The sequence below is a fragment of the Lagopus leucura genome, unplaced genomic scaffold (assembly GCF_019238085.1).
Source record: "Lagopus leucura isolate 7727_CA_CO unplaced genomic scaffold, USGS_WTPT01 Super-Scaffold_73, whole genome shotgun sequence".
NCBI classification, from domain to species: domain Eukaryota; kingdom Metazoa; phylum Chordata; class Aves; order Galliformes; family Phasianidae; genus Lagopus; species Lagopus leucura.
This window is the reverse complement of record NW_024962252.1, coordinates 37,928,424-37,954,309: the sequence shown is the minus strand read 5'-3', so window position 1 is coordinate 37,954,309 and position 25,886 is coordinate 37,928,424. Positions and strand designations below refer to the sequence as shown.

The 25,886-nt window shown below is 36.9% G+C and overlaps 1 protein-coding gene across 1 annotated transcript in view; it reads left to right on the top strand.

Annotated features, from left to right (window-relative positions):
- REV3L (REV3 like, DNA directed polymerase zeta catalytic subunit) overlaps positions 1–25,886 on the top strand; it is a 112,712-nt gene that overhangs the window by 77,529 nt on the left and 9,297 nt on the right. The window contains exons 15-26 of the mRNA XM_042884841.1: positions 475–557; positions 1,630–1,755; positions 3,233–3,425; positions 5,782–5,893; positions 12,842–12,957; positions 16,397–16,515; positions 17,054–17,172; positions 19,574–19,715; positions 22,633–22,877; positions 23,821–23,929; positions 24,835–25,041; positions 25,738–25,847. Coding sequence (XP_042740775.1) covers positions 475–557; positions 1,630–1,755; positions 3,233–3,425; positions 5,782–5,893; positions 12,842–12,957; positions 16,397–16,515; positions 17,054–17,172; positions 19,574–19,715; positions 22,633–22,877; positions 23,821–23,929; positions 24,835–25,041; positions 25,738–25,847 — 1,681 coding nt within the window. The remainder of the gene's footprint in view (positions 1–474; positions 558–1,629; positions 1,756–3,232; positions 3,426–5,781; positions 5,894–12,841; positions 12,958–16,396; positions 16,516–17,053; positions 17,173–19,573; positions 19,716–22,632; positions 22,878–23,820; positions 23,930–24,834; positions 25,042–25,737; positions 25,848–25,886) is intronic.

The window sequence follows — 25,886 nt, the reverse complement described above, 5'->3', positions numbered from 1 at the left end:
AACCATTTTTGAAAAGGAAGAGGCCTGCACGTTATTGTTTAAGTGACTAATTATGACAGAAGTTGAAAAGCAGAACAACTTTGTGCTTCCTGACATTGTCTGAACTCTGAAGTGCTAGTTAAAAACTTAAAGGCATGTAACTTATTTGGAGAACTTCACAATTTTGTTGGTTATATTGCCATTAATAAATTATATTCCGCACATAGTGCTGCAGAAATAACTTTGCAGTACTCAAGATAACAATGTAAGATACGGTAAATGATTGGCCTTGTTTTGTGCATTTCTGAATGTCCACAGATATCAAATTGTAATCATTCTGCCTTGGATTGGAGAGAGAATAATGTTAATTTTGTTCATATATAAATATTTTTTGACGATGTAAAAACAAACACCTCTGATTGTTTGCAGCATATTGCTTAATGTTTGGACAGTATTATTGAGGCTAAACAGTTTTTCGCTCCTGTATATTTTTAGAACCAAAAGCCCAGAAACTGTGTCATAAGAGAGGAATTAATCCTGATGGTCTTCGAAGAGTACTTCTAACCACACAGATGAAGGTAAATAAAGATTTTACATACAGGTTTATTTTTGTTATGCTACACTTACATTTCCATTCTCTTTCTCTTAAGCAGATAGCTCTAACACATGTTTTCTTTTGGAACTTTGTTTCTAAAATTTATTCTATGTTGGTTTTATTTTTTTCTTTTGCTATTAAGATCTGGAAAAATATATTTAAAATGGTAGAGTGTGATTCCTGCAGAGTCAGTATCCATTCAGAGTTAAGAAGAACTCTGTTTAACTTGCAGGAAAAAAAAAATTTGGATTTTGACAGTGTGTTATCTATTTTAGGGTAGTGAAACACTAATGAAACAGTAAGAGACCATCTAAGAATGTTGTGTTGCTTTTTAGGTTACAGCATACTTTTTTAAGTCCTGTTGCTATTTGCCTTGGATATATATAAACATGTATTTATTCATGTGTTTTCATGTGTATATGTTGGTTTTCAGACAATGTCTTTTCTGAAAACATGAGCAATCTGTAAATGGCACTAATGTGTTGAGAGAGTAGAAAGGAAACTGATGGTGTGAATTTGATCACTCATGTTTTCTATAAAGAATATTTCTGCTCCCTTATTGGAAACAGAGCAATTGAATAGGTGTGTCATGGATCTGACTCAATAATCTTCTTTGTTCTTAACATACTGGTATTCACCCAGTTCAAGTGGGTAAGTGTACCCTCGATATAGCAGCTTTACAATTTGTAAGCTATGCAGGGTATTGTGATAAATTGTTGGTAGAGCATACAGAGACTTGTTGGTTTCCCTGTCTTCACCCTTCTAAAAGAGCCAATATGATATATATATATATATATATATTTTTTTTTTTTTTTAAGGCATTTTAAATTGGCTTTTGCTTTACTGCGAGGTTTCCTTAAAATTATTTCAGTTGTAGTTTTCCTGCTGAAAAAATAACAGGATAGTAAAAGCTTACCTTTAGTAGTTGTACTGTAGCATTTACACTTCTATTGGTAAATTTTCATTTAATTTTGGCAACACTGTATTAATTTACTTACCTCCAGTTTTTTCAGTATTTGTATGTGAGTGTTGGTTTCTTTGTTATTGTTCAATAGAATCAGTTTGCTGCCCTTGGTGCTCCAAAGAAAGAGACTTCTCAGATTGAAGGACCATCTTTAAATAACACTTACGGTTTTAAAGTCAGTGTGCAAAACCTGCAAGAAGCAAAATCTTTACATGAGGTAACTTACTTTATATGTGATTTTATAAAGTGACAGTTTATCAAACTAGTTTCATAGTGGCAGTATTTAAAAACCTTTCCTCCTTGGTCCCTGCCTGAATTAAGATCAGTCAGTGTGTGCTGTGTGCAGCTGTAATTGCTCTACTACTTTAGTTCGATTTTCAATTGCCTTTATTTGATACAATTGGACTAAATTTCACAATATTTTGTGGAGAAGATGGTAAAACTTCCTTTAAACAAACAAAGACAGAATCAGGAGGGGGAAATAGTAGTGTTTTGTATAAAAATAATACTGGAAAAATTAGTTGATGGTAACTTTCACGGATCATTTCCTTATGAAAGGAGGCTTCAGACTGAATGTTAGTGAGACCCTCTCTGAATCCCTACATGGTAAGTTCTGAATCCGTTAGCCAATTTCTTTTGCATTTATCAAGGTGGTAGGTATCTCAAAGAGTGTTTCTGAGTATTTCATGTGTGTCAGTGGTTGGTCTGAGGAAAGAAAATAAAATTAGTGCTGAAGAAGGGGATGCAGTGTGAATACAGTACTACTATATTTGGCTGCTGGCTGGCTGGCTGGCACGTGTTTCCTTCCTATTAGTCACCACTCCCGTTGCTTGGAGTTAGCTGCAACCAGCTTACAGACAAGCTCAGGAGATAGTTTTATGTGCTAAGTAGACAACATGAGAGAAACAACAAGAAACTAAAGATATTACAGGAAATGGAGATGCAGCTTGATAGTGCAGTTCTGTTTCACTGACGGATGAACAAATCTAGGGCCCTCAGGGCAGCTTGCTTGGTCAGGTGTGCTTGCAATTTTTCCCTTGTAATCCCTCCAATTCACTCATTTGTCTAGTTTATTGGCTATATTAAACAAGACAACACAGAAACAAGATAGTATTAGTATTAAGTACTGTTGTGAGTGTTTCATAATACAAACTATTTTACACAAAGGTAAAGCAAGGCGTTGTGGAATTTCATTAATGCAAGTGAAGGGAAAAATAAGTATTCTTCATGCCTCTCTCTAAGAGACTTAGTCTTCATGCCTGTTTGCAAGTCTTGGGCAAGGGAGGAAAAGGAAAATAAAGACTAACAGTGGTGCTGAGTTTGGAAACTGAATTCAGCTCAATATACAAAACTGTTTGAAAATACTGAAAGAATTTAATAATTGCTGATGTTGATTTCTGCTTGTTGTGTTTGCTTTTGAGAGAAGAAGACAGTACTCAGAAACATATTGAATTTTAATAATTGAGTATAAAAGTGCTCTAAGCGGTTAATTTGCTTGTAAGATGTTGTTTTTAGCAAAAAAATGAGATCCAGAGATGCCTGTTTAATCGCTTCTAATTATTTTAGAATATGACCTTTTAGTTAGAATGACCATGTGTCTACAGTTAGCTCATTTGCGTTAATAATTTCTTATTTTATTTGATTTTGAAGAAAGGTCCAAAACATACTAATTTGTTGTATTTATTTGTTGGTAGGTCCAACACCTTACCCTCATCAGTATGGAGTTACATGCTCGAACCAGACGAGATTTGGAACCAGACCCAGAGTTTGATCCGATCTGTGCTTTATTCTATTGCGTCTCATCAGACACAGCACTTCCAGATACTGATAAAAAAGAAATCACTGGCGTTATAGTGATTGATAGTGACAGGACACTCTCCAGCCAAGGTTCTTATTTCTTTTTTTGTTTTTTTTTTTCACATACTTTACAAAAATACTTATTTCATAATAAGCAAACAGTAGCAAGCAAAATATAATAGAGTGTCTATATTGCTGTTTAGCTCATTTAATTTTGTCTTGTTGACTGTTGGATGAATGGCCATATTAAACGTAGAGTTTTCCTGCTTATGTCTTCTGAAGAACCATTGCATGGGCTGTAAATCAGAAATAATATGAATATGTTCAAAATATCTCTGTCTGCATGCTTGTGGACAAGCTCCTGCAGTGTTCTGAAAGTATAAAGAGGAAAACCTGCCTTTAGTTTCCTACGCAAGTTGCTGGATAGCTACAAGTAGAAAATGTTAAAAGCAAGACAGTATGTTTTATATTTTACTTAAGGGTTATTTTTGTGGTTTTATCTGATCCTTTCAGGATCTAAACAGGGGCCCTTATTCTATTGTACCTTTTTGGCTTTGTTTAGACCAGTGATACTCAACCTGTGGCTCTAGAGCCGGATGTGGCTCTTCATGGCCCTACAGGCGGCTCTCGCAATGTAGGCGTCTGATCGGCGCTCCACTCTATCAGGCAGCGCGGGGAGCACTGAGCAAATGGACCAGCAGTGTGGGAGTCGCTGAAGTTTCCCCTCCCATAGGGGGAAAGAAAAGGAGCTGCTGGGATCCCCCCACAGGTAAGAGTAGAGATCACCTCCCACCCAGCAGCCGTGGGACAGAATGGGGAAAAACTCGCCCTTTTGCCCCTTCCGCCCCTCCACCCCACTTCTTCCTAGCAGCCAGAAGGGGTTGAAGACAGAGTGCTGCTGGGAGAGAGGATGCTGATGTGTCATGTCGTGATGTATCAATTTGTGATGATGATGAGGCAGCATCCTCACACATTGAAGTGTCATGATTTAAAAAAATAAAAAAAAATTTTAAAAAAATCACACTGTTGATACTTGATGTTTATGGTGCTCTACAACTCCATTTAGTAAAGAAAGAAGTGGCTCTCCAGCTGTTAAAGGTTGAGTACCACTGGTTTAGGCTAGTAAAAAATATTTAAAAGTCCTTTCTTTTCGGGTTTCTTTGACACTGTAAAGAGTATTAAACCACAAAATACTGTCTAAAATTAAAAAGTCTTGACAAAAGCCTGCCAAAAATAAATTCAGCAATAAGGCAACAGCTCCTTCTTTTACCAGTTTATTTTTCAAAGTATTATGGATGTTTTATCATGTTATGCTAAGTCCTTACTATTCTCAGTGAAGTTTATTTTGGTATGTATGCTTGTTACTATCTTTAGGAAAATTGTCTCCATTAACTTACTAAGTGAGATTTGTCACAGTATAGAAAACTATGGCTCCCTAGGTGTGTGCCTCTCTGCGAAATTATCAAGAAAAGGCTTTCTGTAAAGATATCCTGTAATATTTGAGGGAAGGTTCTGATCTGTTTTTATTAGTGAAGTGAAATGAAATGATGTTTAAATGATAATGTGACATTTCTTGCTTTAAGTGGTGTGAGCTGTCAGTATTTTCTTGGATAGAACTTCTTGAGGGGAGTGACTCAATATTGATACAGTTTTTTTCCTTTTTTGTATTATTATTGCTTTGCAAATTACAGTACTCATTTTAACATTTATTTCCGAAAATGTACTTTTTTAATTATCAAGGTCTTAAGAATGTGTCAAAGCCAAATGCTTTTAAAAATTTCAGATTATTGCCTTAATCAGATACAATCCGCTGTATAGAGAAAATGAAAATACAGTGTATGTGTTGCATATTATTCTTTATCAGCTCATGCATGCATAAGAATTTAGCTGTATACACACATTATCAGTGCAGACACTTAATTTGCACTGAGTGAAGTTGCTGATGTTTTTCCATTTCTATTAGTGACTTAGCAGTGTCTTTAAGAAGTATACTTTCAAGAAGTTTATAAATGACAACTGTAATGTTACGTAGCATTTTAATTCTTCAAAGCATTTTGCAAAGCACTATGCTAAGCTGGCAATTAAAATACATACTATATGATACATATTGTGTGAGCCATCGCATAGTGCTTTAATGTTTCCTACTCAAAAATAATTCTCCAGTAGTTGAACTCCTGTATATTTCTCTTTTGAATCAAATTCAATTATATGGAAGAATTTGTGTGAGATTATTACTGTAATATTATTTTACCAAGTGAAAAGAACAAACTTTTCCACCCAAGAGGGACAGAATAAGTGTGTGGAATTAGTTATGTTAAAGGTAAAAAGAGAATGTATTATTTTTTTTTCTGTTTAATGTTTTGTTCTATAGTTCATTCTATATTCTGTTGACTGAAGTGCTGCAATTCCTTCTAAAATGTAATGATCTGTTTTACTTATTTTCTAGGGAGCAGAGACCAAGCACCCTTGCTCACAAGATCGGGAATTACAGGACTAGAAGTCAGTTACGCTACTGATGAAAGAACTCTTTTCCAGGAAGTAGTGAATATTGTAAAAAGGTAGCATATCTGTACGTTCTGCTTTTATTTTTCAGGCTTGGTACGGCAGATATAGTTCCTTCAGCCCTTGCCAGTCTCTCAAATACTGATTATTGTCATTGTTGTTTCCCTCAAAGGCTTATTTCTAGAGTGGACAAGCATGGTGGTCTTTTGAATAAAAATACTTTTTCTGCTTTTCCTTTTCTCTGACAGCAAGCACATTCAGATCCTCTTAAGCAGCTGAATTACAGTCTTGAAACTGATCAGCCATATCGGCAATCTTCTTTAACAAACAGCCTTTCCTGCGTTAATCTCAGCGTTCATTACATATCTCTCTGTCAAACTCAGTAGATATTAATAGTGCTGAGAGCTATAGAAAACCCGTAGGAAGAATTTTTTTAGGGTCTCTGAGGCAAGGCAGAAAAAAAACTACATGATACTGAAACATACTGTGGACAAATCACAGTAACTAGCAGTTGAAAAGTAAGTGCCTTCATTAGTTTTGTCTTCTCTGAATGAAAATCCCCTGCTCGATGAGACTTGGAAAACTGCTGATTTTCCCTCTCTCCACCAAGGCTGGGAGGCCTGTTATGTAGCCCAGCAAGTGGAACTGCAAGCATTTCCTCTACTGACAGAGGTATAAAGCCATAAAATTACAAGGAAAGACAAACAGATTTAAACTGTGAGTCACCCTGCTGGAATACAGACTCAAGAAAAAACATGTGTACTAGGCAGAGTACATTTGCCATTCTTTCTCTCTCCAACCAGAAAACCTCTGATGAGAAAGACATTGACCAACCCCGTGAAGCCAGAATACAAAAAGAGTTGCTGAATGCAACCAACACAGGGTGGGTCCTGACAGAGCAGCAGATCCTTGTTCAGAGAAGACAAAATTCAGGTAAGGAAAATTTTATTTTTCTCTTTCTTGGAAATCTAGTGCTCCATCAAACTTAGGAAAAATACTAAGAATGAGAAGCTGCCAATAAATCAAAAACCCTCCATCAGTGTCAGAAAATTTAAAGAGTGAGCATGGGAGAGAGAATTCAGCAGTTAGGTTATATATTTATCACTGAAGAACAGAAGTCTACAGATGTACATATTGAAGACATTACTCGATTTCTATAGTATTCCAAGATGGAATTTATCAAGCTGCTGACTGACAAAGCTCTTCTTAAGATATGTTCTCTTTCTCTTTCCACATTGTGCTAGCATGTCTTTTTGACTCAACAACTTCATATGTTGATTCAGTTAACTTGTATTTTTAGGATATAAAAGATCTATTCTTGGAGAGGGAGACTGCTGCCTTAGATAATTCTTCTTATCTACTTCCCTCCTCTCTGAATGCAATATGAGCTAAAGAGTCAGAACTTCTACAGCTAGTTTTTTAAAACTTGGACTACATCTGCAGATTGAAGCTCTTTTTCCCTCTTCCCTTCTTCCCTCTGTAGCATAAGCCGAATAGAAAACAAAAATTTGCTAGAGTAAATGTTTTATTTTCTTAGATACAAAGTAAGAGTTTAGTCCCAGAGCAGCTTTAACTGGAGAAAAAAGTATCGTGAAACTTCCTGGTTTAAAAGTAGTGGATTGCAAAAATCTTCCTCAATGGCAAGTGAACAAGTAAACATCTTTAAGGAAAATTTTCAGCATTGGGAATTATTTCTAAAATAGGCTTGTGGATGCATCAGGCTGGAATGAGTGACAGAATATCTTACTTGTTCTTGATTGGCAACACCAGAAATAGACTCCTGAACAGGGAATACATCAACTGTGGGAGAGCAGTTGTCTTATTCAGTCCAGTTGAAGAATTCTTGTTCCCTTGCTCCTGTTTCTAGTCATTCTCTTATCATTTGGCCTAATTCTTGCTCTCATTTCATTTATGTGATGTCGTAGAACATACTCATTTGTTTCAAGTTCCATTCTTTCATTTATCTGTTCAGGCTGCTTTTCTTCCTCTTCTCTGCTCCGCTCTGCTCTGCTTTGCTCCGCTCTGCTCCGCTCCGCTCCTTCTCCCTTCCCTTTTTTTTCTCTTCTGGTCGTTGAATGCAAGAAGTATTTGATCCTGTCACTTTTTGTCCATAGATGTAAACTCTCATTGAGCACAATAGAGTATTTGAGTATTTCAGCACACTAATGAGAGGAAAAGATGATTTTGGGAAACGTGGTTTAGCAAATAACCACTTTACCACTTAGCTCAGCAGTCTCTTTTTTCATCAAAAGTCTACAAGTGTTGTTGGTTTTTCTTCTCTTCAAACAAATGACACGGAGTACCTACTTAAGCTTTACAGTGTGTTGGTCAATACTGAGAGACAGAGGAGTTGAGACAAAGTAGAGTTGATAGATCAGTGAGATTTTAATGCTTGAAACTTTTTTTTATTCCTGGGCTGTACCACTAACCATTTGTCAATGAAGAGAGTCTACCAAATCTTTTTAGAGCTGAGTTATTGTTTTACATGTTCCTTGAAAATGAATAGTGCTTCAGCAAGTTCAGTGGAAATGGTTAACTGCAGTTTGATTGAGTTGCACTTTCATTGTGAAAGTGTTTTCTAGGTCTGTATGACCTAAGATAAGCATTTTTCTAACAAGACAAAGCAGATACCTAGGTAAAATAAATACCAGCTTAATGGTTCTTCTGTGAAATGGATAGATATTGTCTGATTAATTCGGGGCAGTTTGAGAGGAAGCTTCACCAACATAAGTCCAGATTTCCCTTTGGTAAGGTGTCCTCTGGTTGTAAACAAGAAAGTAGGACTTGAGCTCAAAACTGGCATAAAGCAGCTGAAAAACTATCCTGCCCATTTTCTGGAGCCAGTAAAGCTCTTTGGAGTTGCCATAGGGGAAGTACGTTTTTTGTCTTGATATGGAGCCTGTATCTATACTGCTGTGCTAATGGTTTCTGTGGTGCTACCTGAACAGTCTTCCTCAGTAGCCCTTCTCTTTATCAGAAGGTGTCAGCTGCAGTGAGTTGGAGAAAAACAAAGAATCTGTCTGCCTGCAAAAAAGAAAAACAAAATCACCTCTTTCTGAACGTAAAGGCAGAAAAGTGGGTAAACACATTCTTATAGCTCCATAAATCAGTCAGCACAGAACACAGAAAAGCTGGCTGTTGAAGGAGGAGAAATGGAATGCTACAGGAATTTGTCTTGGAGACATTAAAAAAAAAGAAAGAAAAAGGCAGAAATACTAGAGATATCCAAGTGTGATGGAGCAGTGGATTCCCATGAAAGAGAAATTAAATGTCTTGGCCTCTCTTTCAGTTTTAATGTAAATTATGCCTCTTTTCTGTACAAATGCCGTGAGGTGGCAGAAAAGGGCCGATCCTGCAAGTATGAGAGGAGCAGTATTTGGGGAACTTATGTGGGAATGCACAGTCCCCATCTCTGTGATATGCAGAGAATTTGGAAACACAGTGGGCTTGAAAAAAAGGTAGAAAATTCACTGATACTTGACACTCACTAACTACACACTGTACTTTGGTCCCGTGGAAGTAGTTTGTGCTAAAAGCATAAAAAGAGGCTAAAGATGTAAGATTTTCTTGAAGATATTGGGTATAAATCATTTGTAATTTAATTAGCTGTTATTGCTTAGTGTTTAAATGTTTTATGTAGTGTTTATCTTATAAAACATGGTGCAAATTCAAATTTTGAATTAATTGCAATGCATTATGTTTCTTCATCTGTAAATGCTCTAGCAGCATTTCCAGTATAAAATAGAGATGTGTTAATCTAACCTTCTTTTCCCAGGCTAGTACCATCTTCTGTGGAATATTCCTGTAGACATCTCTGCTTAATGGCGTAATGTCCTTTATCAACTCCATGGATTTTTATTGTCCAAAGCAAACTGGAAAAATGCTTTCAGAGATTTCGCTTATGTGTCTGAGTCACCAATTATTCTGCTTTTGTCTGTATTGTAGGTCTGGCCTAATTTTTTTCCCCCCTTTTTCTTTCAATTTTAGCTGGAAGAAAAATAGCAGTCAGGAAAAGCAGACTCATGATAGAAGGGAAAGCATAATTGAGAGCTTTAAAATTCATTCATGAAATTATCAGATGAGAAAGTGGAAAAGGTGGCATAATAGCACATATAACTTAGCTAGAAAGGAAAATAATCTTATTTCTTCTCTCTGCAGCATGTATGAGTTAAATGCTAATGCTGTCATGTTTAAATTCTGCCAATATAAATGCTGCTTTTCATCTTTGCAGAGAGACTGGCAACAGCATGCAAAGCAGTATCAGTGCCCATCCGTTTAACAAAAGAGCACTATGTTGGCAGCCTTACTTCTTGTTCCTGTCATGTTAGTCCTAGCCAACAGCTTTCAAAAATCAGTGCTACAATGTGGTAGTTTCTTGCAGGTGTAAAAGCTGGTCTTGTTGTGATTTCTTTAGTAAGACAGCTTAAACTGGTGATGAAGACCAATTGGATAGTGTACTGTAAAAACTGTGATAAGGGAGGATGAAAAACATAAAACTTGTCCTCTCCTTAGTAGGAAGTGAGGGAGGTAATGCACTGTTCCTGCAAGGAAAAACACAGAACAACTTTTCCTCATCACAGATGGCAGCTGCTAGTGTAGTTACAATGACTTGTTACTTACTAACAGTATGTTGATTTCTGTTCAGAGCTAGCCTACAGGAACATGCCACCCGTGGCGTAAGGAGTAATGTTTTTTGTACCACATAAGCAGTTCTTCACAAGTTTCTCACTCAAATATACATCTGTCAGAGAACCTGTCTGGATAACTTCTTGCCCTGCCTAAAATCTACAAGTATTTTCCATTTTGGACAGTGTGAAACCAGTTTTCAAATATGAATGTAAATGTAAGGCTACTGTGAGGCTTTCCTTCATTTGAAATAATGAAAAACATTTTGTGATATGCTGACACCTGGATGGTTTAGCTGCAAAAATTAATGTGAAAATGTTAAATGTTAAATTTTATGTCTGTTGTATAACTATATGGAACATTACATAATTCCTTTTGGTTTTAAAGCTGAGATGGAGATGGTTCATAGTTTTGGAACCACAATTCACAATCATTGTGTGATTGTGGTGCAAGTGGTGATAACTTTTTGACGCTGTGATTCTGCTACTGAAAGGAGCTGCATGCTAGTTTCATTTCTTTATCTATAAAAACCTCAAGTAGCTTTGGTTTTGCACCACTGGGTACAATTAGAATGGAATTTAAAGTTGAATACTTTTCTTTGACTACGGATATATTTCTTTTAACCAGAAACAAAAAAGCATTCATTTGTTATTAACAGCAAATAGCAAAATATCCCCCAAATACAAAATGCTTCTTTTCATATCTCCAGAATCCTAGAAATCAAAAATATACTTCCTACTCTAGCAAAAAATTTTATCAAAGCCATTCCTACACAGGTGGAAGTAGGGGTGAAAAGGGGTTTGCAACTTTAGCTAGGTAATTAAAAAGCCCAAATTGTAATTAAGAGATGCTCATGCTGAATAAGAAAATTCAGATACTTTATTTTTCATAAAAATTGTCTGTGGCAGAAGTATGGAGAACTCCTATATCAAGCAGTCAGTTAGTGTTGGCATTTATTATGCGTTTAAAGATGCGAAAAACCAGGAACCGCTGCCTACTGATAGGACAAGGGGAGATTTAGATACAAGGAAATTTTTTTACTGTGAGAATGGTGAGGCACTGAAACAGGCTACTCAGTGAAGCTGTGGATGCCCCATCCCTAGAGGTGTTCAAGGCCAGGTTGAATGGGCCCTGGCAGCTTGATCTATTGGTTGGCAACCCTACCTGTGGTAGGAGAGTTAGAACTAGATGATCTGTGAGTTCCATTCCAACTCAAATCATTCTTTAATATTTGTCCCATAACCTAAGGTCTGCAAGTCTGCATCCTGCTGTGAGGTTGAATGTAGGCTGTGGTACAGGACCCTCAGGTTATTGTCGAGTCCTCTACCTTCTTTATCATTGTTTAACTGTGTTGAATCATGCCAGCTGGGATTCAGAACCTCACAACTGAGCTGCATTGAAAGAAGCACCTGTCCTTCCGTCCTTCCTGATGAAGCTTTTTCTTTTTTTCTTTTTTTTTTTCTTTTTTCTTTTGCTATAAAAGTAACACAAATTTATTTGGCTGGTCTTTTTCTTCCCACCCCAAGAAAATCATTCTTAAGCTCTTCTGCAAATGACTAGCTGCTCAAATAATGTCTTCAGTTTTAATAGTGCCTTTTTAAAAGGTAGGTGATGCATGCTCGACTGAGCCAACTCCTACCTGCACTTTGGCTTTGAAGCCTCCTTGCTTGTTCTAGTCAAATCTTCTGAGACCTAAATTGAAGTGGGACAGCTACTGTGTTCTTTCTTTCGTACCTGAACAAGTCAAATTTTCTACCTGGCATACAGGTACAGCATAAAATCAGTATTTGTTGTGTATCGTAAAGAAAGAAAAATGTTACCTTGAAGTAAGAGGTATTTAAGTAGATCTGGCATGTGAGGTTGCTTTTCTCCATGTTGCCATTTTGACAACTCATTCAATTGTCAGTTTTAATTTTACCTGTGAAATCATCACTTAGGACCAGAAGTGTCCTTTGATTATTATCCAATACACTGCAGTATGCAAGACACACTGATACTTGGGAAAAAAAAAAAAAAAAAAAAAAAAGATTAGCCTAGTAGCAAATTCTATTCTATTTCATAAAGAAAAATAGTTCAGCAAATGCTGAGGAATGAGCTCTGTTTGATTGTCTTCTGCATGTAGTAAACTTGTAGTCATGCTTGATATAGCTTTTATTAGCTCTTGTCAGTTTTCAATTTTGTTCATTTAAGGCTAAAACAGCATAGGTATGTATTAAAAAAGTTGCTTTCCCAATGAAAATATCTTTTTTCTTTTCAGTTTTTTTGTTACAAAAATCCTTTTTTTGACCATAATTAGAGTAAATTCCTGTTTATACTCTGCTCGTGGAAAATATTTTCTTAAATAATATGAAGCTCATTTTCTTTTTCCCCCCCTCTAGATATGACCCAGACATTTTGTTAGGCTATGAAGTCCAGATGCATTCCTGGGGTTATCTCTTACAGAGGGCTGCTGCATTAAATGTTGATTTATGCCAGATGATTTCTCGTGTGCCAGGTAAGTTACTATATAGGGTTTTAGCTGAGTTACACCAGAAAAAAAAAAGTTGAAATCTATAAATAAAGAATGCAGAGTAATTTTTCAAAAAGGCCTCTTTTATGTTGTTGCTGTTGTGGTATAGGTGTAATTACAAAAAAATAAATACCAACAAGATAGCAGTTTTCAATATCTGCTGGATCTTGAAATGTCTTGTGTATTCCACTTCTGGGTGTGTTCCATATGCACGACTCTAAACTCTTTTTGAATACTTGTGTGTTTTCTTGCTGGGATCCCATTTTGCATATTCTACTGCATCCCGAAGTAGAAAGCCTGAAGTACAAAGGTGATGAAACTTTTCAGCTCATCACTGAAAACCAGTCTCTTTTTTCTGCGTTGTATACCTTTTGGTGTTGTTTTCTTTCTTGAAAACCTGAGCAAAGTTATCAAGGAAAGTGTTATCTTTTTGTCTACACTTAGCCAAGTAATGTAAACTGTCATTCTGAAGATTACGATTACTGAACAGCTGAAAAAATAAATTGACCTGAGAAGAGTCAGTAGCTTTATGAAGTAAAAATTTTCTAAAAAATTTGTTGTAGCTTTTTGTGGTTGTCAAAAAAAGATGTGGATGAGGAAGATAGGATTTTGAAAATCAAAAACAACTGCAAAAGTTTCACAGGGTTCTTGCTGAAGATCTGTACTAAGCAGCCATGAAATCAGAAGTGTTTGCCTCTGATTGTCTCATTAAAAACTTTCACTCACTTCTTTCTTGAAGTTTGAGCATTTCTGGGCTCCTTTTATACTTTAAAAATCTTTATATAGTCTTGATAACTGTGACTTGTTTAGAAAATGTCTGAGTTACAGAGACCACTCAGGGACAAAAAAATATAGGAATAAATGTACATCTCCAGTTGAAAGTTGTTTGCAGCTGGACTTTTAAGTGCTTTGTTCATGTGTAAATTGGTCATCCAAGGTCATGAATTTCCCACTTCAGCATAAAATTTGTTCTGCAGGAATAGCAGCTAATTGCACAAACCTTGTTGTTGAATTTCTTTGATGGCTCCAGTTGAGGTGATGCAGTGGTTGCAATAACAGTACTTTTGGATATAGTCTTATGATGTATTGAAGCATGTTCAGAAAACCTTTTGGCCCCTTACGCTTCAAGATTAGCAGTATCTTTTGTGAGATTAATGATAAGTATTGCACTCAAAGGTTTCTTAAGCTTCCAAAGATCACAAGGGCTTCCTGCACTACTTGGAAATGTGACTTATCTGTCTCTTCAGCTCAGGGCAGTTTGTTAACTTCAATTCAGTAACTAATGTGTCTCCTGTTCTCAGACAGGATCACAGCTCTTGTCTTGCAGGACAGCTGTGCCTGCACTTCAGTTGTTGCAGAATCAACAGTTACATCAACAAAGCTGTCTTTAGTACACAGCTTCATAGCAAGCTGTTGTTGAAATTACTGAAAGTGGAATATGCATGAAAAGTTCCTCAAAGAAGAAAGGTTACCTCCCTGGGAACTGTGTGGTTCTTGGTGATATCTCTGTGTATTTCAGAATCAGGCTTCCTTCCCTGGAGCTATTGAGTCCTACATAACTTGAGTTCAGTTACAGTGAAGGAATATAAAGTTGTAAGTCTTAATATCTTTGGACATAAAGAGAACCTATGAACCTAGGTTCTATGAACCTGCATGACATATGCATGATCTTCACAGCACTCGTATTCATAGTATACAAGTTCTTGTGCCAGGTGTTAAATGTACCCCAGAAGTGGAATACATAACACTTAACACTAGTTCTTATAAATACTTTATTTTAAGGTATGTGATGTAAGTAATTTTTTTTTTCATTGAACTACAGGAGAAAGATAAGGAAATTTTCACACTGAGCTCCTCCTAAAATGTCATGCCATAAGTGTGGGCTTGCATGCATGACCATAAATGTACAAGTGTTGTTCTCTGTTCTTTGTGGCCTCCTTGTCCATGGATTTTACCCCTTCTGTGTTCCTGTTGCTTTTCCACCCCCTATGATTCATATTTCCATCCCTTCTTCACATACTGCATTTTCAGAACAGGAAGTGCTCCATCAAGCAGCATGCTGCTCTTTCTTCCTTTTGAAATACAGATGGAAGGTATTTATCCTTCCCTTTCCTGTGATTTCAACTTAAAGAAAGCTGGACTTCTCTCTGGTTTGGCTTTATTGGCTGAGTCTGGTGCTGCCTCTGCCATTTAGAAGTGAACTGTACATGAGTCATTAGAACACACGGCAAGATAAGCGAGTACTGTGCCTGAACTGAGTGGCATTTTTTTTTCTGTGTGCACTGTGTGCTCCTGTTTCCCTCTTTGCATCACCACTCAACAGCAGAGAGTAGGGAATAGGATGAGGGGAGGCTGCTTTTTATTTCATCTCACACACTTGAAAGGTAGGAAAAATATCCTCCTTCCAAAGAGGCTCAGATGGTTCTGTGGTGTATTCCCCATGCCAGTTGTAGACATTGCAGGTTTTTGTAATTCTGTAATGCACCTTGTATGCAAATTCCCTTGCTTGATGGGGGAGCGGGTCTCTTGTGACCACAGTATCCTCAGTCACCTGTGTTTACCAGCAAGACATGCAGGGAGCTTGAGATGCATCTCCAAAGGAAGTCAGAAGAGAAATACCAGAGTAACGCTGGAGAAAGTAGGCAGTCTTAGAAAAATGCTGAGGTAATTTCTGCCTCCAATTTAAAATAAATTAAAAAAAGGGGTAAAATGTAAGTTCCTCGCTTTTGTTAGATTTTTCAGGAAAGAATACCAAACCTGTAGCTTCAGGTTTTCTGAACAAATGACATTTTCAAGGAATATGTACCAGAGACTGTCTTCTCCTGTGTTACAATATTTCAATGTATCAAAAAAAAAAAAAAAAAAGAAAAGAAAAGATGGAAAAAGATTATCTTTCTTATGGGGAAATCACCACTGTGTTACAGAAAGTCAGATTGCTACTTCTGCCTCTGCATTTGTTCCTTCATGTTTCCTTTTCTCTCATTTGTGCTATCTAGAACTTACGTGCACCTCCTCCCACTGTAATGCTTTGCTTTCACAGAATAAAAAGTGCTGAGTTTTCTCTCCTATGACTTGGTAATTGTGTAAAAACATTAGAAGTAAAACCTTGAGATATAATTTTTTCTGGGCTGAAATCACTTTTCATGTGTGTATTATGCACTAATAAACTTGCAGCTAGCTCTCATGTCACATCAGCGTTGCTTAGCCAAAATATTCACTATGGAGAATACATTGCCATGGACACCATTTCAGTGAAACCGGAAAGTTATCTTCAGAGAATGGAAAGAGTGGAAAAACTTGGAGAAATTTTGTTTAGCAATCTTGTACAATTAGTATTATTTTTGTAAAGCCCTTTGAATGAGCAGAGGGATAATGTTGACTGGACTCTAACTTGTCTCAATATATTTTCTTTTAATGCCATTAGATGATAATAAAGAGAACAGATTCGCAGCTGAGCTGGATGAATATGGGTCGGATACAATGAGTGAAATAAATATTGTTGGGAGAATTATCTTAAATATTTGGAGAATGATGAGAAATGAGGTAATGTTTAAAAGCAGTTTAATGTATTGAATTTATGCTTTTCTGATTATTGTATACTGTTGAAAATTAATGCAATTTATGTACCTTTCTGTTTCTGTGCACCTTTTCAGATCTGTCTCCTACTCTTTGAGAATAGATTTTGTGTGTCACTAAAACGTAAAATACTGAAGCCAACTTAGCTCTTTTAACAAATCAGCTAGTACAGCACTTGTACTAAATTAAGTACTTATTTTGAGTTCTCAGACTTACTTGTTCTGCTGTTCATAACTTCACATTCAACATTCAGCTGATTCAATCTTAAAAGACTTTGTTCTGATCAGACCCAGTCTTCGTGATCTCTAATTCTGTGTAGTCTGTTCAATTGATGAAGGATATTATTTTATGACTTGTAAATAGTTAGATATAGATGTTTACACTTAGGTAACAAATAATACTAATAAAAAGGCAATAAATTAGTTGTTAGCATTCTTTAGAAGTAAAGATTTCCTTAACTGTGAAAGACTTTGTGCATGTTAACACATCCTCTGCATTTTTGTAGGTGAATCTAATGAATTACACCTTTGAAAATGTGGGCTTTCATGTTCTTCATCAACGTTTTCCTCTATTTACTTTTCGAGTCCTGTCTGACTGGTTTGATAACAAGGCGGATGTCTACAGGTAATCCATTTTTAAGAGATTTTTGTTTGTTCTTTCTAAGGCCAGATTCTCAGCATAAGGGTAAATACAAGCTAAAATCAACATAGAGAGAAATAAACAATTTAGCTGATGCACTAGAACAATCTACATCCAGCAACATGACCTTGTTTACTCTGCAGTTCTGATGTGTTCTATTGTATAGTTATACCCTCAATATGATGTTTTTGTTTTTCTTTTTAAAATAGCAAAGCAATTTTAAGTTGCAGTTCGAGCATGTCTGAATAGAGTACTGTTTTGAAGTTCTGTAGGATCTTTATTTTGTATATAGGATTCATCAGACGGATTTCTAACAAACTGGCAGGTTTCTGTTTTACTTTGCAGTGCATGCCATCCAAGCTAGGCTTAAGAATAGTACAGAACAGTGTACAAGATGTTCAGGCAGTAGCTATAGCTGCTTAAAAATATCTGTAAATGACATGTATCACAGTGGGCTTCACTCTTCCTTGGAGTGTTTTGGTGTTGTGTCATGTCAGCAATTCATATTAGTGTGAGTACTGATTTGAATGTCTTTCATAACACACGTTTGATATCTTAAGTACTTTTGGACTATGTGGGAACTTAGTTTAGTGTTGAAATTACAAATTTAAATTCAACAAACTCTGTGAAAGGTTATTGCCACAAAAGTCCACTCAAGAAAAAAAAGAAACAAATAACAACAAAAACACACAAAAAAAGCATGTAAACAGATGAAGACAAGCTAAAGTTTCTGGTTTAGTAATTCTTCAGAGTGATAAGAGGGACATCGACAGGCCTCAGCAGTGGGCCCAGGTGAACCTCATGAGGTTCAACAAACCCAAATCCACCTGGATCAAGGTGATCCTTACTACCCGTACAAGCTGGGGATGAAGGGATTGAGCACAGCCCTTCCAAAAAAGACCTGGGGGTACTAGTAGATGGGAAGCTGGATACGAGCTGGCAATGTGCCCTTGCAGCCCAGAAAGCCAGCTGTATCTTGGGCTGCATTGGAAGAAGTATGGCCAGCAGGTCGATGGAGGTGATCCTGCTCCTCTGCTCTGCACTGGTGAGGCCTCACCTGGAGTACTGCATCCAGGTAGTCCTCAGTACAGGTGAGACAGAGACCTGTTGGAGCATATTCAGAGCAGGGCCACAAAAATGATCCGTGGAATGGAACACCTCTGCTATGAGGACAGGCTGAGAGAGCTGGGGGCTGTTCAGTCTGGAGAGGAGAAGGCTGCGAAGTGACCTGATAGCGGCCTTTCAGTATCTAAAGGGGAGCTACAGGAAAGAAGGGAACAGGCTCTTTAGCAGGGTCTGTGGAGCTCAAAGGATTCTATGATTCTATTGACTGGATTGATGGGCCAAGGTAAACTGTGAGTTTCATTAGTACCAAGTGTCCTGCATTTTGGTCACAACAACCCCAGACAACCCTACAGGCTTGGGGAGGAGTGACTGGAAAGCTGCCTGACAGAAGGGGACCTTGGTGTACTGATGGTCAGCTGAATATGAGCCAGCAGTGTGCCCAAGTGGCCAAGAAGGCCAATGGCATCCTGGCTTGTATCAGGAATGGTGTGTTGAGCAGGACTAGGGAAGTAATCCTGTTGCTGTACTTGTCACTGGTGAGACCTCACCTCAAGTACTGTGTTCAGTTTTGGGCACCTCAGCACAGAAAGGGCATTGAGGTGCTGGAGCAGGTCCAAAGAAGGGCAACAAGGCTTGTGAAGGCTTGGAGAATATGTCCCATGAGGAACAACTAAAGGAATCGGGGCTGTTTAGTCTGGAGAAGCGGAGGCTGAGGGGGAGACCTTATTTGCTCTCTTCCAATATCTGAAAGGTGCTTACAGTGAAAGCTGGGTTGTTTTCTTCTCACTGGTGACAGGTGACAGGATGAGGGGAAATGGCCTCAAGTTGTGCCGGAAGAGATTAGGTTGGATATCAGGAAAAACTTCTTTACAGAAAGGGTTGGTAAGCAGTGGAATAGGCTCCCCAGGGAGGTGGTTGAGTCACCATCCCTGGATGTGTTTAAAAACCGTTTGGATGTGGTGCTCAGGGATGTGATTAAGCAGAGGGTTGTTTGAGTTAGGATAATATAGGTAACGGTCAGGTTGTGGTTGGACTTGATGATCTTTAAGGTCTTTTCCAACCTGAGCAATTCTATGATTCTATGATAAGGAAAACAGAGTATAGCATGTTATTGCAGTGTGCCTTAGTAGTAGGTTACTATATCACATTCTGTGTGTATCTTTAGAATACGTAAGTGTACATGTGCCACATTTTTGAAAGAACTGTATGAAAACATCCTAAGGAACATTTTATTTGTTTGTTTGTAATAAGCTGTCATCAAAATACGTTTTTCTTAGAGCAGCACTCTCCTAATTATATAACAAGGTGTTCACTTTCACAGATGGAAAATGGTTGATCATTATGTTAGCCGAGTCCATGGGAACCTCCAGTTGTTACGAAAACTGGATTTGATCGACAGAACAAGTGAAATGGCAAGACTTTTTGGCATTCAGTTCTTACATGTTTTAACAAGAGGCTCCCAGGTAAGATTTACTTTTCCTTACACTTCACAAAAGCAAAGTAGTCGTTACAAAATATTTATGTACATTAGTATATGTTTAGAGCCACTGTAAGTATTTTTATAAGGTCAGAGCACTGTTCTGTATAATGTGAAAATTAAATATTAAGAAAGGCAACGCAAAAGCAATAAGAATGGATTGAATAATTGGTGTTAGATATTAAAAATAGCTACTGAAAATAATTAAGAGTGCCCCAAATGTAATTATTCCAGTGAATCTCCTCTACGGACTTTTGAAACACTAAATTTTTATTGTGGGTTGATATTTTTCACACTTACATGAGTCTGAAAATGAGCACTTTTTAAGATATCAAGTGAGATAATAAAGCATATCTTAGAGAGGAGATGATTTTCTTCCACGGCAGGCAGAACAACTCTGTGTGTGTTATAAGTGACATCTCCTGTGCAGGAGATCACTGGGTGAGATTTGACAGTAAGACAGGAAACACTCTTGCTTTATGAAGTACAGATGTAATGCCAGGTGCATAGTTCTGTTAATTTGATGCTGACATCAAAAGAAAAGGAAGCAGGACAGATTTACTTTGCTCTTTCCTTTGGGCACCAGGAGTCTCCATGGCTTAGAAGGACTTACCTCGCCCAGGTTCTGATTGTCCTGGCTGTTTTCATAGCTTCATGTGAGACATGAACAGCACCTGAAATGCAAGACCTGTTCTCACTAATGTGTTTGCTCTTCTGTTGTCTTTCCTACCATCTTTCTGCTTTCTGTTTTAATAGACCGCTAGCTGACCAGGATTTGATTACTTTGCCAAATTCTGTCAACAGAAAGACAACTTAGAAGCGAATGTCCTAAACAGCTGATGTCTTAAGCCAGCCAAAAACTAGAGTGGCTGAGGCTGCATTTCCTTAACGAATTAAAAATGGAAGTGAATAAAGCCACTTTTAAAATGTTGCCACCTATTTTCCCTGACTGCACTTGCCTGTGTCAGCTTTTAACCCTGTGCATGTTTTTGTTGATGCAGAGCTATACCAGCCCTATTTTATTTTATTTTTTTTTAACTTTTTGCTGATGGGGAGCTGAAGGTGGGGAGAAAGGAGTGTTTGATAGGTATTCGACAGTTCAGCTCTCGGAATTGGCATAGTGTGTTACAAAAAAAATAAGTGCTGCTGTTGGAGTAAGGGAAGAGAAATGCAGTTAGGGACAGGGAGGGTGTGACTGGCACACTGCCAATTGTAGTCACGCTTCAACTATCATGATTGCAGCCTGCAAAGACTGTTCTGCCTGTCATTTTCTCAAATGGCTGTGAGTGGGAGTGAGCAACAGAAACATGCAGCATTTTCTATCCTGACTGTTCTTTTCGCTTTCCTTCTGTGAGCATTTTTTTTTTCTACCACTGAAACTTTCTAGTTCACGAAAATGGCAAGTTGCAACAACTCCCAGTCACCTGAGATTTTTATTTTTTTTTCACTCAGAATTATCACTGCATCTTAGGAATATGTTCCTTTTCTCCTTATCTAAAAAAGATGTTAAGATTAAATAGTGCTAGGAAGGTTTTCAGTTAATTTTGTGCATGTTTTTAAGTGTCTTTTATTAAGCTTCACAAGAGTTTTCAGAAGTTCATTTTTTTCTTGTTAAGCTGTCTTGAATATTCCATAGTTTACTAAACAATTCTAACATGAGATGTTCATAGTGTGGATTATTAGTCAGGTAGTTGAAGAAGTTGCTGAAAAATAGAAGAAAAAAAAAATTAGCTCTTGCACAGATTGACACCCCGACCATCTCTTCACACATCTGAGCCCATCACTGCATACACAAGTTTACAGAGACAATAACGGCTTATGCTACAGTACAATTGCACTTTGCAGTCTGTAAGGTGATAGGATCTTCTTAAAGCTATTGGCTCTGTAATTTCATTTAGAGTATCTAAATTAAGGAAACTACCGAATCAGTTCAGTACAATGACTGAGTATATAATACATCAGGCAAAGGGCTTTGGAATAGTGATTTAATTGCTGACAAAGCAGGGGGTCTTTAGGACTGTGTAGGATTGTTTTTTCAGGATTTTCAGTCCTTTGCCATCTATGTACATAATTTTCAGCTGTTTTGTTTTTTTTATTGAAAATAGATATAGTGAGTGATTACGTAGTCTTAGTGCTTGTAAATATTGAATAATATATAAATAATTGGAGCTGATTTCTCTCTAATGTGGCAGCCTCCACATATATCCCTTTGCAATATCTAAAAGTCTTTGTTAAATTTATTCTTCCTATACTATTCTGTAGCATCATGAGGGAGAAAGCACGATACCCACTGCAAAGCTTTTAAGTCCAAAAGGCGACTTGAGATATGGGTTTACATATTCCTCCCTTGATTCTTTTGCTGCCAAATATATTCTAGTTTTCTTGCACAGTCGCAACCTTGGAGACACAAGTACTAACTTACAGAACTTGAATGCCATTTCTCTGTTTTCTGGACTGCTTACATAAAATTTCTGTGCAAATTCCTAAAGCAAATGGTAAACAAATCAGCTTCATTTTACATCTTTTTTTATATCAGTTTTGCAAGTCTGACTAAAATGTAGATTAGCAAATTCATTCACTGATTGTAACATGGTCGTATAATATTGTTGTAGCCTGTTGGATTTTTAATTTTTATCCTGAACTGGATGCTTTTTTTTTACATAGATATAAATCAGAAGTACTTCATTTTTAATGGGTATGGCTAAATGATGAGGAAACACAAAAAAAGTTCAATTAAATGTAATACAAAGTGTGCATGAAAAATAAGAGTATTGCTCTTTATTTTCAAAAACAGATGTGCACTAAACTCAGGAAATCTAAGTAGATACTTATATAGTTTTAATATAACCATATTTATTCTATGTTTTTGAAATGATAATGTCTGTATCCACCCTTTTTTACAGTATCGTGTGGAATCTATGATGCTGCGTGTTGCCAAGCCAATGAATTACATCCCTGTGACACCCAGTATCCAGCAGCGAGCTCAAATGAAAGCCCCTCAGTGCGTTCCCTTAATAATGGAGCCCGAATCCCGCTTCTACAGCAATGCTGTTCTTGTACTAGACTTCCAGTCATTGTATCCTTCCATTGTGATCGCATACAACTACTGCTTTTCTACCTGTCTGGGACCTGTTGAAAACTTAGGAAAGTAAGTTATTTTTGTTTCTTATGAGCTTTGGTTCAGCAGAGATGTCAGCATCTTTTGTAAGATACTGAGAACCCTCACGTGTTGTTGGAAATCATGGATGTATATGAATAGCCCCATTTTCTGTTACAAAATATGAGATGATAAAGGTTTACCATGTGGGTGTATGTATGTGCATAACAATAGTAGTAATGTGTGTTTGTGCATGTATGGGCATGTATTCCATTACTGTGGTGATGCTAGTTTTTAATATTGCTTCAGAACAAATTGAAACACTGTATAAATCCATTATCTGTTTTCAAAACAGGACTAGTATTTTTCCACAGTGTGTTCATAAGTTGTTGTTGTCCTCTTTTAACCACTGCAGTTCACTCTTGTCTTAACGATGCAAAATGAAAAGATACAGTTAGTTATTCTGTGTAGCCTCTTCTTGATCTTAGCAGTAGTTCTCTTAATTGGGGAAAAAGGAAAATCCTACTGTTTGTTATAATCACCTTTATAAAATAGTATTTGGAAGAAAAGAAAGATGTATGCAGTGATTACTGGGTGTCATCAGCAGAATTTCAAGTTTCAGATTTGAAATTCTGAACTAATAGGAAGGAAATATATGCAGTGTGTTACTTGGTAGGCATGTGTAGCTTCCATACAAGATTGCTGTGCGATTGTTTGCTCCCACTAACTCAACATTTGGAAATAACTCATTAATGAAGGGATGGGTAAATTACCCTCTGTGGAATTTAGCCATGTATTACTTCTTCACTCCTTGAATGCTTTGTTTGAAGCTAAAAAAAATTCAAATGATGGTCTGTTTATACCTGAGACTGTAATTTTCATTCTGTCCTTGCTGGCATTATCGCATTTTAATATGAGTTGGTGTTTTTGCTTCATTGGGCTGTAAATGAATGAATGAACGAATGATGTTCATATTTAATTTTTCTTTTATTAGATATGATGCATTCAAATTTGGCTGCACCTCTCTGAGAGTACCTCCTGATTTGCTTTACCAGATTAGGCATGATATCACAGTGTCACCCAGTGGTGTGGCTTTTGTCAAGGTAATGATGTCAGTGCTGTGTGACAGGCATTTTCACTTCCTGTTGGCTCACTAGCTCAAGATGAAATTGATGTTGCAGTTTAAATTTGGCTGCATTAAGAGCAGATGGAACAGGAGGGAGGCTTAGTCTCATTTCCCAGTGTTTGTTGATACTTGTTAGAGTACTGAACTTATGGCAGTTCAGAAAATAAAATGTCATCTTTATGCTTTCTCTTATACCAAAGACTTACTTCATCTATAATTAAACTGTATATTTCACTTGTGCAGTTTGGGGATCAAACAGTAATTATCTGCACATAACACTTCATTCTTCTCCTGGATGAAAACCAGTGTGCTTTCCTAGACAAAGCATCATGGCTTGGGAGATGAAACTCCCTGACTTGATTTATACTGCTCTCATTTTATGCTGCGTGTATTGCTGGCTGATTTATAATGAATTAATAAATATGGCCTGAAGCATTTACAAGTAATTAGCCAGTCATCAACATACATTAAATATATGAATTAATGTAAAACAAAAGTTTAGGTAAAGAATGCTTGTAGAATTTTTAGAGGATAATGTTCCTTCACCTTCTGATGCTTTCAGAATTAATAGAGCGAGTTAACTGTTTAAGTACCATTTTTGTTAAAAAGGTTAGCAAAACATTACTTTAGCAGAGCTGATGAGAACAACAAAAAGCTGTTAATCCTGCCCTTAAGAGCTCTGCCTGTATTCTACATTACTTGTATTGTTGTATTGTTACTTATATTTACATGAAGAGCTAAACCATTGGTGCCTAGGGCATCTTGCTCATTAATTTGTCTTCTTATCAGTGATTATCTAAAGATGCTAGGTTTTGCTTCTACTCTTAACTATTTAGGCAAAGCTTTTAAATGTAATTCTTTTCCTTGTTCTCTTTATGTCAGCCTTCAGTAAGAAAGGGCGTGCTGCCGAGAATGCTTGAAGAAATCCTGAAGACAAGGATAATGGTGAAACAGTCCATGAAGGCTTACAAACATGACAAGGCTATAACTCGAATGCTTGAAGCTCGTCAGTTAGGTCTTAAATATATAGCTAATTTTACATATGGTTATACTGCTGCTAATTTTTCTGGAAGAATGCCATGTATTGAGGTAAGGGTTGCAGATAAAAATGCAGAAAAACTGAAAAATACACTGTTCTTAATGTATAGACAGATAACACAGTATTATTATTTGAAATGTATTTAACCCACCCCGGAAGCATTGAAGGCCAGGCTGGGTGGAGCTGTGAGCAACCTGGTCTATGGGAGGTGTCCCTGCCTATAGCAGGGGGGCTGGAACTAGGTGATCTTAAAGGTCCCTTCCAACCCAGAGCATTCTATGATTCTATAATCGGAGAAGCATTGTAAGAGCTATTCTTTATTTGTAGTAACTTTGGGATTTGTTATCTTTTTTCTTTAAAAAAAAAAAAAAAAAAAGTATAGCTTTTCTTTTTCCCATTAAAAAAAAAATAATTGGATTTGGCATGTCTATAGAACCCAAACACTGAATAAAGCAATCCTAAGCAGTATTTTCTTGTTCTCCTGCTTTTCATGTGCCTGAAGAAGTTTAAACCAAATTTTATTTTAATTCTTTTGTAATAATTTGATCACTCTTCTTTTAATTCCTGCTATGATGGTGTGATGTAAGCAAGCTTATTTTTAATTTATTATATTCTTTTAAGCCATGAAATATAATACAGTGTCTCTATATAGTAGTTTTCATAAGCAGATCAAATCAGGTTAGACTGTATTCACTAAGAGTTTCAGCATTAGAATAAAGAATTTCAATTTCTCTTTAACATTGCAGCTTGGGGACAGCATTGTCCACAAAGCCAGAGAGACATTGGAGCGTGCTATAAAACTGGTGAATGATACCAAAAAATGGGGTGCTCACGTTGTGTATGGAGATACGGACAGGTAATAAACCATAGTAGTTCTTTGTAGATACATTTTTCT